The sequence below is a fragment of the Acanthopagrus latus genome, chromosome 12 (genome assembly GCF_904848185.1).
Source record: "Acanthopagrus latus isolate v.2019 chromosome 12, fAcaLat1.1, whole genome shotgun sequence".
Taxonomy (NCBI): Eukaryota; Metazoa; Chordata; class Actinopteri; order Spariformes; family Sparidae; genus Acanthopagrus; species Acanthopagrus latus.
In genome coordinates, this window is record NC_051050.1 from 13,521,851 (window position 1) to 13,534,837 (window position 12,987).

The 12,987-nt window shown below is 44.5% G+C and overlaps 1 protein-coding gene across 1 annotated transcript; it reads right to left on the reverse strand.

Moving 5' to 3' along the window:
- Positions 1–205: 205 nt before the first annotated feature.
- Positions 206–2,535, reverse strand: LOC119029666 (apelin receptor B-like). Its single transcript, XM_037116681.1, has one exon. It carries the CDS (start codon positions 2,456–2,458, stop codon positions 1,382–1,384), a length of 1,077 nt encoding a protein of 358 aa, XP_036972576.1. The 5' UTR covers positions 2,459–2,535; the 3' UTR covers positions 206–1,381.
- Between the last annotated feature and the right edge of the window lie 10,452 nt (positions 2,536–12,987).

Here is a 12,987-nt window from a genome sequence, read left to right on the forward strand (position 1 = left end):
AGTAACCAAGGATTAGTCCAATCCTTCTGTCTCCTTCTGTTGCTGCTTATATCCTGTAAAAAGCTCATTACAGTCTGAATGGTTAATCATTGAATTTTAATTTAAAGCTCAACAACCTGTTGTGGTGTTTAATGCTGTTTAGATGTCACATTTTCTAATTAAGATAGACTAATAACGCAGAGAGGCTGTTTTCAGATGCATTCACAGACAAAAGGACCCTGTACTTGTTGTAATTAACCCTTTAAGACTTCAGCCAGATCTCCTGCGGTTGATCCAATTTAGAAACTTTTGTCCTCGCTGATTGTTTGCCTGAGCGAATTGTAAGAAGAGGAGGAGAAACAAACATTCCCCCCCGAAAAGGGAAACAGAAGTGGAACGTGCATTTCCTGCAGACATATGCTTTGATTTCGGCCCTGCGAAACACAATGGCAGGGAGACTGCCTCCCTGCAGCAATGCGCCAACAGGAAGAAGCACATTCACTGGATGGGAGAAAATACATTCCAGCAAGACGAAACAAGCTGTCACAAGTTAACAGAGTGAGACCAGAGAGAGGATTTGTGTTTTTTTTAAAAGCACCGTCTTTTTTTTTTTATTATTACAAATCATAAACATCGATTCAAAATAATGTGTATTCACAAAATGCTTCAGTTCATCAACTCATTCCTTCACACACACACACACACACACACACAGAGACACAGCCTCACATACACACACACCAGCAGACTGTCAAAGCAGTCACCTTTTAATTGGGCCCACCGCAAGCCTGGAAACATTTGTCAGCTGCCATCTGTCTGTCCGTCTGGGACTCCCAACCCCTCCTCCCCACTATCTCCGTCTCTCCTTACAACACTCTTATCAGACTCCTACACATCTTAACTGACTGACACACCCTTCAGAGACACACATATTTAACACTGCCGGCTGGGATGCAGATACTGCAGCCTGAGCTGGAGATGGGGGTCATCTGACAGAAATCACACCTCAAGTGCTTACAAATGAAAACAAGAACAGCGGGGGGCAAATGCATGAGGAATACACGTGAGGGACTTGAGGACAGAGTTGAAAGCTCAGTGGAAACACAAGAGCACGTGGTCCTTACAAAATACATTCCACTTTTCCCAAAACATCATTCTGTTCATGCTTGGTCCCTTGTGTTAAGTAGTTCAGTTTTGCTGCCTTGCAACTGAAAGCGAGGCTGGAGTTTGAGGTGGCCGGACCCCAGAAGCCCCACCGGGGTCTTCAGTAGTCCAGAACAAAGGTGACACCCTGAAGCTGACGGATGAGAGCAAGCACGCTGCGTTGTAAAGTTCTGATTTACCTGCATTGCTCTGCATTGTTCACCTCTTCCCTAGCATGCGTCTGGGCCCTCGGCTGTCGTCACACCTTTGTGGCCAGAGACTGAGCCTCTGTCTTCTGAGAGGACAGGGAGCTGGCCGGGCTCGCATGCAAGGATTTCTTCAGGTTGAGCAGGCAAAGACACTGGGATCTGAAGCGCAAGTCGAAGAAGGCGTAGAGGAAGGGGTTGAGGCAGCTGTTGACGTAGGCCAGGCAGGTTGCATACGGGTGAACCAGCAGGAGGGGACGCAGGAAGGCACAGGTGTCAGGGAACAGATCCAGGTAGGAGAGGGCGTCAGCACTCTTCACCAAGTGGAAGGGCATCCAGCAGGCGGCAAACACCACGACCAGCGTGGTGATGATCTTCAGCAGCCTCCTCTTACGCTGGTCCTCCTTGCGCAGGGTGTTGAAGTGGCGGGTGACGGTGCAGCCGATGAAGCAGTAGCACACCATCATTGCCAGGAAGGGAAGAAGAAAGCCCAGCGCTGAGGAGGAGATGCTGAGACCTGCGATCCACAGGTACTCCTGCTTCTTTTTGGTCACCACCAGGCTGAAGTCCATGGCGCAGGACGTGTGGTTGGTGGTTGGATCATATACGGTGGTGCGGAAGATCAGAGTCGGGGCGGCCAGGAGACCAGACAGCAGCCAGATGGCTGTCAGGGAGGCCTGCGTGTGCCCACGGGTACGCAGCTGGGTGCTTGACAAGGAGTGGACGATGGCCAGGTAGCGGTCAAAGCTCATGCAGGTGAGGCAGAAGACGCTGGCATACATGTTAAGCAGGACCACGTAGCTGCTGATCTTACACAGGGCCACTCCGAACGGCCAGTGGTAGCGCATGGCTGTGTAGACGGCCCACAGAGGCAGAGTGACCACGAAGGTGAGGTCAGCCAGGGCCAGGTTGCCGATGTAGACGTCGGTGGCTCGCCTCTTCCCCTGGGCCCTCCACACGGTGAAAATGACCACCCCATTTCCAGAGAGGCCGAGGATGAAAATCAGCATGTACAGCACGGGGATGACGGAGTACGACGCCGACCACTCAGTATAGTCACACATGGAGGAGTTTTCTGTCTCCTCGTAGTCGTAGTAGTCATAAGGACCCTCGGTTGGCTCCAGCTCCATTCTCTCTCTTCACTTCTTGTCCTTTTTTCTTTAAGGAAAAGAAAAGTCTAGGTTTGGTGCAGATAGATCCACAGTGGTTGACAGCACTCTGCTGTCTGTTGCTACATGTGCCCACCCTTATATACCCCCCGTCAGACTTGTACCCTCCCAGGACAACCCCTCCTCCCCTCCCACTGCCGTCCTCCCCACTGCTCTGAGGAACATGCTCCCTCTCTGTGTACACGCCCACCTCTCTCTCCATTCATTTCATTTGTGCCTCTGTGGAGTCATTTTAATACTTTTTCTTCACTTTTTGAGCACAAAACATAGGCCACAGGAATTGATGATACCTATGGGCAAAATTAAATAATTAGTCATAATCAACTTTTTTTTTGTTCTTCCCACAGACAACACTTTTTTTTTTAAAATCAACTTGAGTGAAGAAAATTGAAATAGACATGTTTGGACTGGAGCCCATGAGTCAAGTCTGGGCATGACAAGTTTCACTAAGGACCCCATTTTAATATCAATCGAGAGTACTTCTGGCACCGGAGCACTCTACTGAAATGCTAATAGGCTGCACTATTTACATTTCTCTGTCTGCTTTCATGCCTGTACATGCTCCAACAGGCAGAACCACAAACTAAAGACAAAATAAAGATTATTTTAGCTTTAATGAATTGTCAACAAACCAATTTCTTATGTAAGTTTTGTTTTAGTTTAGTTTACTAAATATAAACATTGTCATATAACATTGTGATATCACAATACGTCAATAAATCCTACAAATAAGATATTTAAAAAAATGAATATGTGTATTTATATAATAGTCTAAGCTTTGGCTTTATTGTTAAACCTTAAAATCATATATTCAAAGCTCCTAAAAATATTGGATTTTTAAATTTTAATTTCCAACTTGTCAAATATTGACACTGTCAGATGATCAGTAGTTTGTTTTTCTGCATGGCCATATTTGTCATTTTCCTGTCATTCAATTACATCTACATAATCAAACAAAACAAACAATAAACAAGTTCAACAACCCAAATGCATCCTGTAAAGACAAGAAAAGCTATTCTAATATGTGTTCAGTATTTGTTTTGAAAGGTGTTGTATAAATGAAGTTAGGTTGAGTTGAGTACTGTTATATGCTCAGTAGAAATATATTCACCGCTACTTGTGTGTGTCTACCTCTTGTATATTTTGGACTTTCTCTTGATTTTCACACAAGAACTACAGACAAAAGACACAAGATGAGACTATGTTGATGCATCACTAGGGAAGTTCACTTGATACTGCAAGAGACAAAAGCAGAGAGGAAAAAACAGTGACTCAGTTAGAAATCATCGTTTTTTTAATATAGAAACATCACCATAACAGGAAAGGGAAAGAACATAAATGATTGTTTTTCTCCACGTGAACTCAATTAACTTGATTGAAGTACAGCTGAGGGCACTGCCCCTCAGTGCTCTGCAGCCAAGCATTTCACTTATGACAAAAAAACTACCTCAGATTTTAGTGGAAATCTGAGTTATGTAGATGTATAATATGATGTATAATATTTTGCAGAGAATTTGGGGGGGGGAATGTGAAAACAATGACGCACTGGACGTCTGGAATATTTCACAATGATTGAATGATGCAAACATAGGAACGCCATGGTGAGTAATGTGGCTTGGACATCTCAAATGTAACTACAATGAGGAAACAATAGCTGAAACAATACTTTCAGTGTGAAATTAGCTGATTTCTTCAACTTTAAAGCTACTCAAAGATGAAACAAAAGGGGGGAAAACGTTAGGAGGCAACACTCTTCCTCTTTCTTCCTCTTCTTTGGTGTCTCCAGGGTGTATTTGTCGGTCCAGGTGGGACGTCTCTGTCCTCAGACTGTTCCGTCTCTCAGCAGAGTGGCAGCAGTGGCGCCAGGGCAGCGACCTTTAGACACAACTACTGTATCACTCAACATTGTTTTCCTCCCCGATCCCTTCCTCCACCCCTCCATCTCTGCCTCCTCCCCGCTCATCTCCGCCTTCCTCCGATTATGGAGACGAGGATTGATTCCCGTCTCCTCTGCCTTTACCGGTATTTACTCTCGGAGTGTTGTTTGTTGTTGCCAAATTGTGGATGATGCGAGCTTAATCAAACCGCTGTGATTGTGTTTGTGTGTCTCCTCCTCCTCCGCTCTGTCCTCTGTCGCTCCGCTCGATTGTGCGTCCAGCTCTTTTGTCCGGCCGGCAGCACAGGAAGAGAGCGGAGTGAAGTGAATCAAAGCAAGCTTCCTATCTGTACCCTGCCGGGACTGAGGTCTGTTTATAGCCGCGTTTGCTGACAGGCCTGTGAATATATACGGCTAAATAAAAACATCAGGCCTTGATCAAGACTTCGACACAAAATCCCCTACATGGAGCAGTTTTACAGTGGCAGGATAAGAAACTCAAAGTCTGAAGATGAAGATGGACTTTTGTCAATCTGATCCCAATTCCTTCCTATTTTTAACTGCCGCGAGTGACAAGTTCCAATCGGACCGACCCGCGGGGTGTCCATCCAGCTGGACTCGACATGCCAGAATTTTCCACAGCTCATCCAGCTTGTGTTTTTCCTCCTGATGGCCCACCTGTGTCTCAAATCAATTGCTGTTGTTGTTGGTGGCGTCCTCTCCTGTGTGGCCCTGTGCTGTAAACCACACACCGTGAAGGCACCGAGACATTCCTCCTGCTTTACGCTCTTACTTAACCACATCATCCATCCGTCATCCCTTCATTCGACTGTCATCCGTCAGCGATGGGTTGACAGAGACGAGTATCTGATCCTTAAGAATATACACAAACCAGAGAGTCATGCAAAACACACACACACACACACACACACACACACACACTGCAGTGACAGTCTGTCTGCAGAGCCCCCTTTGATCCCCTATCCCGGCCTTGCATGTTTATGAGCCTAGTTCTAGTGATACTTGCAGCGCGCCAAGAGTGTGGGGTGTGTGTTCTTGTTGTTAAGGTGTGTGTGAGGGTCCGCGGGGGTCCGTCACTTGTTTGAAGTGTGTGTTAAGCTGTCACTGACCGCATGCACGAGCCCACCCCCCACATGCTGAGACAGCTGGTTCCTCCTTGAGGCTTTATTTGTGACCAACTCTAAATCAGACTCTTCTGAAAAGCCATGATATCACACATCTGACCTGATGGCAGCCTGACAGTCCTGACGATAAACAGACCCTCAGGAAAACTCTGAATCATCAGCTACATTATCGATCGCATCAACTGTCTGATCTGCAGATTTAATTATCTGGACGCCGTCGATGCTAATGCTTCCAGCGCGGCTGGAAAGCTTGAACATTTGGCGTCACCACCGCCTGCTCCTCTCGGCCTTCACTTGTTTCAAGCAAAGAGGTGATTGACACCAGCTTGTTAAGACACAAAGGCCACCGACATGAGAGACGTTTACACCTACCCTTACTAATGTGGCTTCAGCAAGAGGTTTACAGCTGTTTGCGTGGATGAAACAGTTCTGAACTAGTCTGAGGACTGTATCTATTACTCAGTCTGGTGGAATCTTTGACAATATTGTGACTGAGTGGCAGGTCAGACTGGAGCTGGTGCACGGAGTAGGATTTTATGACTGTACAGGACCAGGTGGCAGGGCAGGAGAGAGTGGGATCGGGCATGACAGGACAGAATATAACATGATGTAAGATAACACATGCTATTGTGGATGTCGTGGACTTAGCCCAACAACAGCCCGAAGCAGTGTTACAACCAAAAACAAACAAACAAACAACAAAATGGATCTCATTCTCCTTCCAGCTATGAGTCAAAAATTGAACCTGGTTCAACTTTTTTTTTTTTTTTTTTTTTTTGCTAGATCACATCGCTGTGCTGAAGTCGGATTGTTGACGCATCTGTGCCAGATGTTTTGTCGTTCTTGACTCATTGTTATCTGAAAGCATATATATTTGCTGTTTTGTTTCTTTGGTTTTTACATGTTCAAAATAATATAAATAAATAAATACATCTATTAATCAATCAGTGGTGAAGCAGCATTATTAGTTTGGTGGCCTAATAATGCTGCTTCACCACTGATTGTCACCACTGAGAATCTGTTCTGAGCCTAAGTCCTCACCGTAGAGACAGCCATTTCTAGCAGCAATATAGGGAGGCGAAGTCCTGACGCGTCCAATTTGCAACATGGGACCACATTTCAGACAACTGGTAACAGAATCATTCTTAAGTATTGGACTCACTGCTCAACAAGGATTTGGCTTTTCCTGCTCAGGGGTCATGTCATGCAAGAAGCAGAGCACTAAATCACTATTCCGAAAGAAAACTGCGATGATGCATTTTTTTTTTTTTTGCTGAATTTGTATCTCATTGATAACAATGCAGTGTCTTGACCTCACCGCATGGAGTTCACAAGATGTTTTCTTGACCTCTCTGCCTTGATGACCCCGCTGCTCGCAGGCCCTCAAACATCCAGAGCAGCAGCAGCTATTCTGAGCCAGCAGCCAACCCTCACACGGACGCCCAATTTCTGTTTTCTGTTTGTAAGCCAGTCGCCGGGAGATTATGTTGATATAAATCTTCCTGCCTTCAACATGTTGTTGTCCTCTCAGACAGTAGCAGCTGAACAGAAATATTTATCAAATACGAAAGTGACGACAGGAGAGGGAAATCCCACACAATTTTCACGAATAAAGGTATAAATAGCTCTCATGTATGCTCAGGGTCAGCAGTGAAAACACAACTGTCAGAGAAAGGCAGGGCGCCTCCTCGCCTCTTACGCAGGAGAGCTGAGAGGAGTCTAAATCAGAGGGAACAAAAGGGAGAGGGTCGTTTGTCATTTATAGACACAGTGAGGTAACAATGGCAAATCATGCCAACCGTGGTTTGTTTACACAGACAATGTCAGGATAGGTGTGCATGTTCCCTCCGTTAGTAAATGTTATCATGCAACACAATAAACTATAACGGTGCACATGCATGACCAACATATTTATCATACCAGGACTACCTGCATCGCAAGTTGCATCTCTAATCCCACAAGATCGACCCACATTTATTCTTAAAAGGTTATTCCAAGTTGTTCTACTTTTCTTTCTCTCTCCCTGCAGTCAAAAAATAGTCACATTTTTCTTTTACCCACACTGACAACATGACCTGATCACGCCCTGACTGCATGTCACTCGTACCCATGACATTTTTATGAATAATACATTTTCCTTTTCAGCTTTCTGTCCTTTCACCTCCACTGAGGAGGTTATGTGTTCACCTGTGTCCGTTTGTTCGTCAGTTGGTTGGTTTGTCAGCAGGATTACACAAAAACCGCTCAACTGGTTTCCACGAAACCTGGGTGGAGGATGGGTCTCGGCCCAGAATAGAACCCAGGTATAATGTGTGTGTCTACTGTGTTACATAGGCTAGATATAATTAGTCATAGAAATCAGAATCACAAAAAATAACAAGGATCACCTGAATTCACCCAGTCTACCTGCTTGGCTACAAAATGCTAACACTGTCGAGCTAGTTAGCACGATGATGACATCATTTATCTTAATCAACTGCTGTGCATCAGCTCTAGATTTGTTAGAAGAAACAAAGGAGAAATGACTGAGTCTGTCGTTGTTGTTTTCGTGATACTGAAATGAAATGTTTGAATATGAAGTGTAATGTGACAACTGCACACGTTAGCAAACTCAGTTCTAAGCAATAGCCCATCTAGCTAAAGTCTGCAAACATTAACCACAATTTGCTAGCCAACAGTAGCAAATTCAATTCAAAACAATAGCCTATCAAGCTAAAGTGTGCTAATGTTTGCCACTATAAGCTAAACTACACAAGCAAACTCAGTACTAACCAATTGCCTTTATAGCTAAAGTGTGCTAACATTAACTACCATAAGCTAGCCTACGTTAGCAGACTCAGTACTATGTGATAGCCTGTCTAGCTGAAATTAGCTAACGTTAGTCACCATATGGTCTCTTACTTGTAATACCAGACACAGTAGCTAGGCTGTGGCTACAAAACCACTTAGCAAAGTAAATTGAGCAGTTGTGCATTTTATTGTAAATACAGCCCTCAATACTCGCAAAATATTTTACCGTTTCCCTAATTTTTCAAGTGCACTGTCGTCTATATATTGCATGCCACACTCTTTGACGGCACAACATGCTTAATTGCACATACAAGATACTGACGGCAGGGCAAGACCTTCTCAGAAAGTGCTTTTCTAACCTAAATATGACGGTCCGAACCACTTGTGAAGAACAGAGATAAAGTCTCGAGCCTGTCTAAACACCAGCGAGCTCCAATAAAACCTGCACCCACATTTCCTTCTTCCTGTTGCGGGTGGGGGTGGGGGTGGACATCCAGCAGGCGAGACACTTTCCTCTGCTGCGCCACGACTGATATTATTCTCAAAATCGTGTGAAACAGCGACGGGTCAGAGAACAGGAGGTTGTCTCGAAACTGTGTGAATTATTCTAAAAGCTCTGCAGGATTTAAGAAGCTTTTAAGTCCTTTATCCTTCACATGTAACATGAACCGTTTTACAGATTTTTATGGCTGTCCGAACTTCACAGAGTTTTGAAACACAAGACTCCAGTTTGGTTTCAAGGTTCAGCGACGCGCATGCACACACACACACACACACACGCACACGCACACACACACACACACACACAACACACTCTGCGATCCTGCGAGCTCGCACACTCTGTAACACCCATGACTACACTGGATGCAATACAATAAGCTATTGTAACCTCAGACTAGTGGTCTTGACGCCCATGTGCTTTTGTCATTAGGCTCAATTATAACAGGCTATGAGGTCACTCGCTGATGTTAACACACACATCCTTTACTCTCTCTCTCTCTCTCACACACACACACATGCAGATATTAATGCAAAAAAAATACTAATAGCTATTTCATCTAATGTTTTATTTTTGGATATATTTAAATCACAAAAAGACAGTTTTAGGTTACTACAATCTGAGTCTTATTTTGGTAGATTTGACCTATATTTCTATTAGTTATAGTAATATTGTACTCAATTGTATTACTTTATTTGGAGATGACACTGAAGGTAGTCACAGAGATAATGTCATTAATAAGCCCTGATTGCACAGGAAAACTGTACGTGCACGGCTACAGCAAGTAGATTAAAGCTGAACCAGGAAGTTTGCCTGTGCCTGGTTTGTGTCAGTCTGAGATGGATGTTCAGCATGTATAGTTTGGGTTATAATTTTGCCTTCTCTATTTGTTTTCTCTTCCTTACAGGTTTGGCTAAACTGGGGATTGTGTTGCTTGTGCCTGATTTATTTTTAGCAGCGTGTCTGCAGAGTAAAGTTATCATTAGAGATGGGGGAAAAAAATCATGAAAACAAGATAAGTTGTTATGGCGCAAATTATCTTTAATTAATTTGTGCGGGAAACAGCTGGCTCGTGCGACTCTTACTCACTATCTACAGCTTGACCCAGTCGAGATTGGCCCCAGTTTATCAGGGCCACAGCAGGGCTCGCTTTCTCACTCTCTCTCTCTCACACACACACACACACACACACACACACACACACACACACACACACACACACACAGCAGCAGCAGCACGCATGTTCACCCCCCTCCCCCTCCTTGTGTATCCTCTCCAAGCTGCCGGCTTCCTTGATGGGGAAAGACGGGACTAGATGGACGGGAAGAGAGGAGACAGCAGGGATGTGACACAACAATGGCAGGAAGTGACTTCAGATCAATACAGATTAGTGCACAACACACCGACAACACAGAAGAAGCACCGGGCCAACAAACATCCCCGGTGAAGAGATAAACACGCTGCACGAACAGAGGCGAACATGTTGCGAGGCCACACAGCCTTTAAGAAGGCAGCGTCGCTCATCGCGTGTTGCAGGGGAGTTTTCTATCTTATCTCTATTAAACATGCACTGGGTTAATAAGCCATAATTACTGTAATCATATGTTAAATTCGAGATGGGTTAGCCACAAAGAATTGCTACTGCGGTTATTCTAAAAGGTGATCGAGCGCTGTGCAGTATTTCAGTGTGCTGATAGATGGGTACTAACAGGCCCGGTGATCCAGTTCAACAACATGCTGAACAATCCAATACATTTCCTGGTCGCGCACCGCTCTTGTGTTTAAACACGCTTAAACCCGAGAAAAGAAGTTAATCCCTTACAAAATAAAAGCAAGTGGTTTACAGCAAGGTGAAAGAGTCAACAGTGGGGTGCAGTCAGAAAGGGGACAGGCTGGCCAGCAGGTCAGAGGTCACACCAAGGTCCCTAAAACAGAAAACCTGATAGGTCTGGAAACTGTGTAATGTGTAACCAGGAGCCTGCCCGACTTCAAACACACTGACATCAAGTGGAAAGAGGCCAGAATCACTGGAAGGTATTGCGCTCTTTTACAGCCAAAAGACTGTCTGTTTGAGAATATGAATGTAAGACTTTGGCCAGATCTCTAAATGACAAATGTTTCACCCACTGAGCACTGCACATCTTTTCACTGTATCCCAGCTTCATCTTTTGTATTGTTTCATATGCATCAAAAAAAATATCAGTACTTTAAGGATCTTAAAGGATAAGTTCACCCAAAAAACACCCCAAGTTTTGGGGTGAATTTATCCTTTAATGCCTGAGCCGAATTTTGCTTTTGTGGTCTTTAAAAAAGAAAACGCCCCTTTCAAGTGCCCTTACACAGGAACAATAACCTGGATGTGGATCTGAAGTTGCTCTGCAGTGTGCAGAATAAATCAGTCTGATGATGATTCGTAAGACGCTCAGCTGTAAGGGAGATCAGGGGGATCCCCGTCTGGAACCAAACAGGTGTGTGTCATCATTTCCTACTGCGAATCGTAAGCTGGCATAAAAAGAAAAAGAAAAACGTGATGGATCTGAGATCATTAGGGGCTCCCTGTCCAGCTACTGTTGTCCTGAGGAGATCCATAAAAGGACAAACACACATCCTGTCCGCTGTCCATTGAGCGAGCATCTGTCTGACCCCTGACACCTTCCACTCCGACGCTGCTTCCTGTCCCGCACGTGCAGCTTCGCTACTTGAAACTTTTCATCAAAGCCTTTATGTCAAAACACTGAAAAGTCCCAGAGAGGAGCATGCATATACAGGGAGTGGACACAATAAGGGGAACTCAGATTTTATCTGTATACCAAATTTTTGCATTATAAACACGACTGCAGAATCAGCTGCGATCCAGTTTCACTATTCAAACTTTTATCAGCATGAGTTTTATTTTGTTTTGTGCCCCCACCTGTATTCCTTCTAATCCCATAGTGGGCATGATGGGGGATGGCAGGCCTGGGATAAGGGTCCCAAGACAAGACCATGGCCCTTGTTACCAAAAAGCTTTAGAGGAGCTTTACAGCTCACGCAGCCAGACTATAATCTCCCAGACGCTTCTCGCATATGTTCTCATGAGATTATCCACCTTACTATACTCACCCACCCCCCATAAACAGCTACAGTATGTAAACAGAGAAATCACATGCGTGGGATATCGGATTACACTCACACACACACACACACACATAATCATCAGAATGTTTTCGTACCGAAGAATAAAACTTAATTCTTGATTCTAGATTATGAGAGTAAAAGCATACTGGCAGATAATCGACCCAGGCGCACAGTTTTTCATCCATGAAGTAATAAATTCAGTCTGTGACGTTAACTGGTGGGAAGAAGGTGAGGGATCTTGTCAAGCAACTCAACTGGCCAATCAGGAAGGTGGTAAAAAAGAATAAAACACATTGTTTTTTTTTTCCAGAGGTGATGATGAAAGCAGGGTCGTGCCCAGATGGTAACCCATAAAAGAATTGAGCAAGAGTGATCATTTTAAACCTAACCACAGTGTTGTCACATCATAAAACATTAGTATATTCAACGTGCACAACGGAGAAACGACACGTAGCGACAGTTAGTATCTCGTAGTGAGTCGTCTGGCTTCCTTCTCATCACTGTTAAGGGTTGGACATGCACGGCAGTGATTGGTCACTCGTGAGAAAATGGCAGGAAGCAGATGTTTATGAGCTGAAGAGCAGGCGAACATTTCACTCATCATGGAGACGGGAGTTTAGCTGGGTGGCATTGTTGTTCGACATCCACGACACACTGTGTGCTTCTGATTCATTTACTTCCACTGGCAATAGACAAGTTTTCTGCTTCAATGTATCATTATGAAGTAAATATTGAGTGCATAATGTGATGGACATAGAGAAATGATACCCCCTTTCATGTCGAATCCGGGAATATAAAACCTCCAATACACTCCAGCAGATGCAGTTTTGTTTAAACCACATTAGGTAGCTGCATATTGCGGGTGGACAGGCTCAAGACAAGCTAAACTTTATGAATCCCACACTGGGATCTTAAATTTCTTTACCCATGTGCCGTTAGTGCATTTAGTCTGCCGTGCGGACCCTTGTGGACAGGGGAACGTGACAACATTTTTGTCATGCAGGCCCGGGCAGCTATAATTTGAGCCTGCAGGTTTTTTCTGTCTACGTTGTCATGTCCGAGA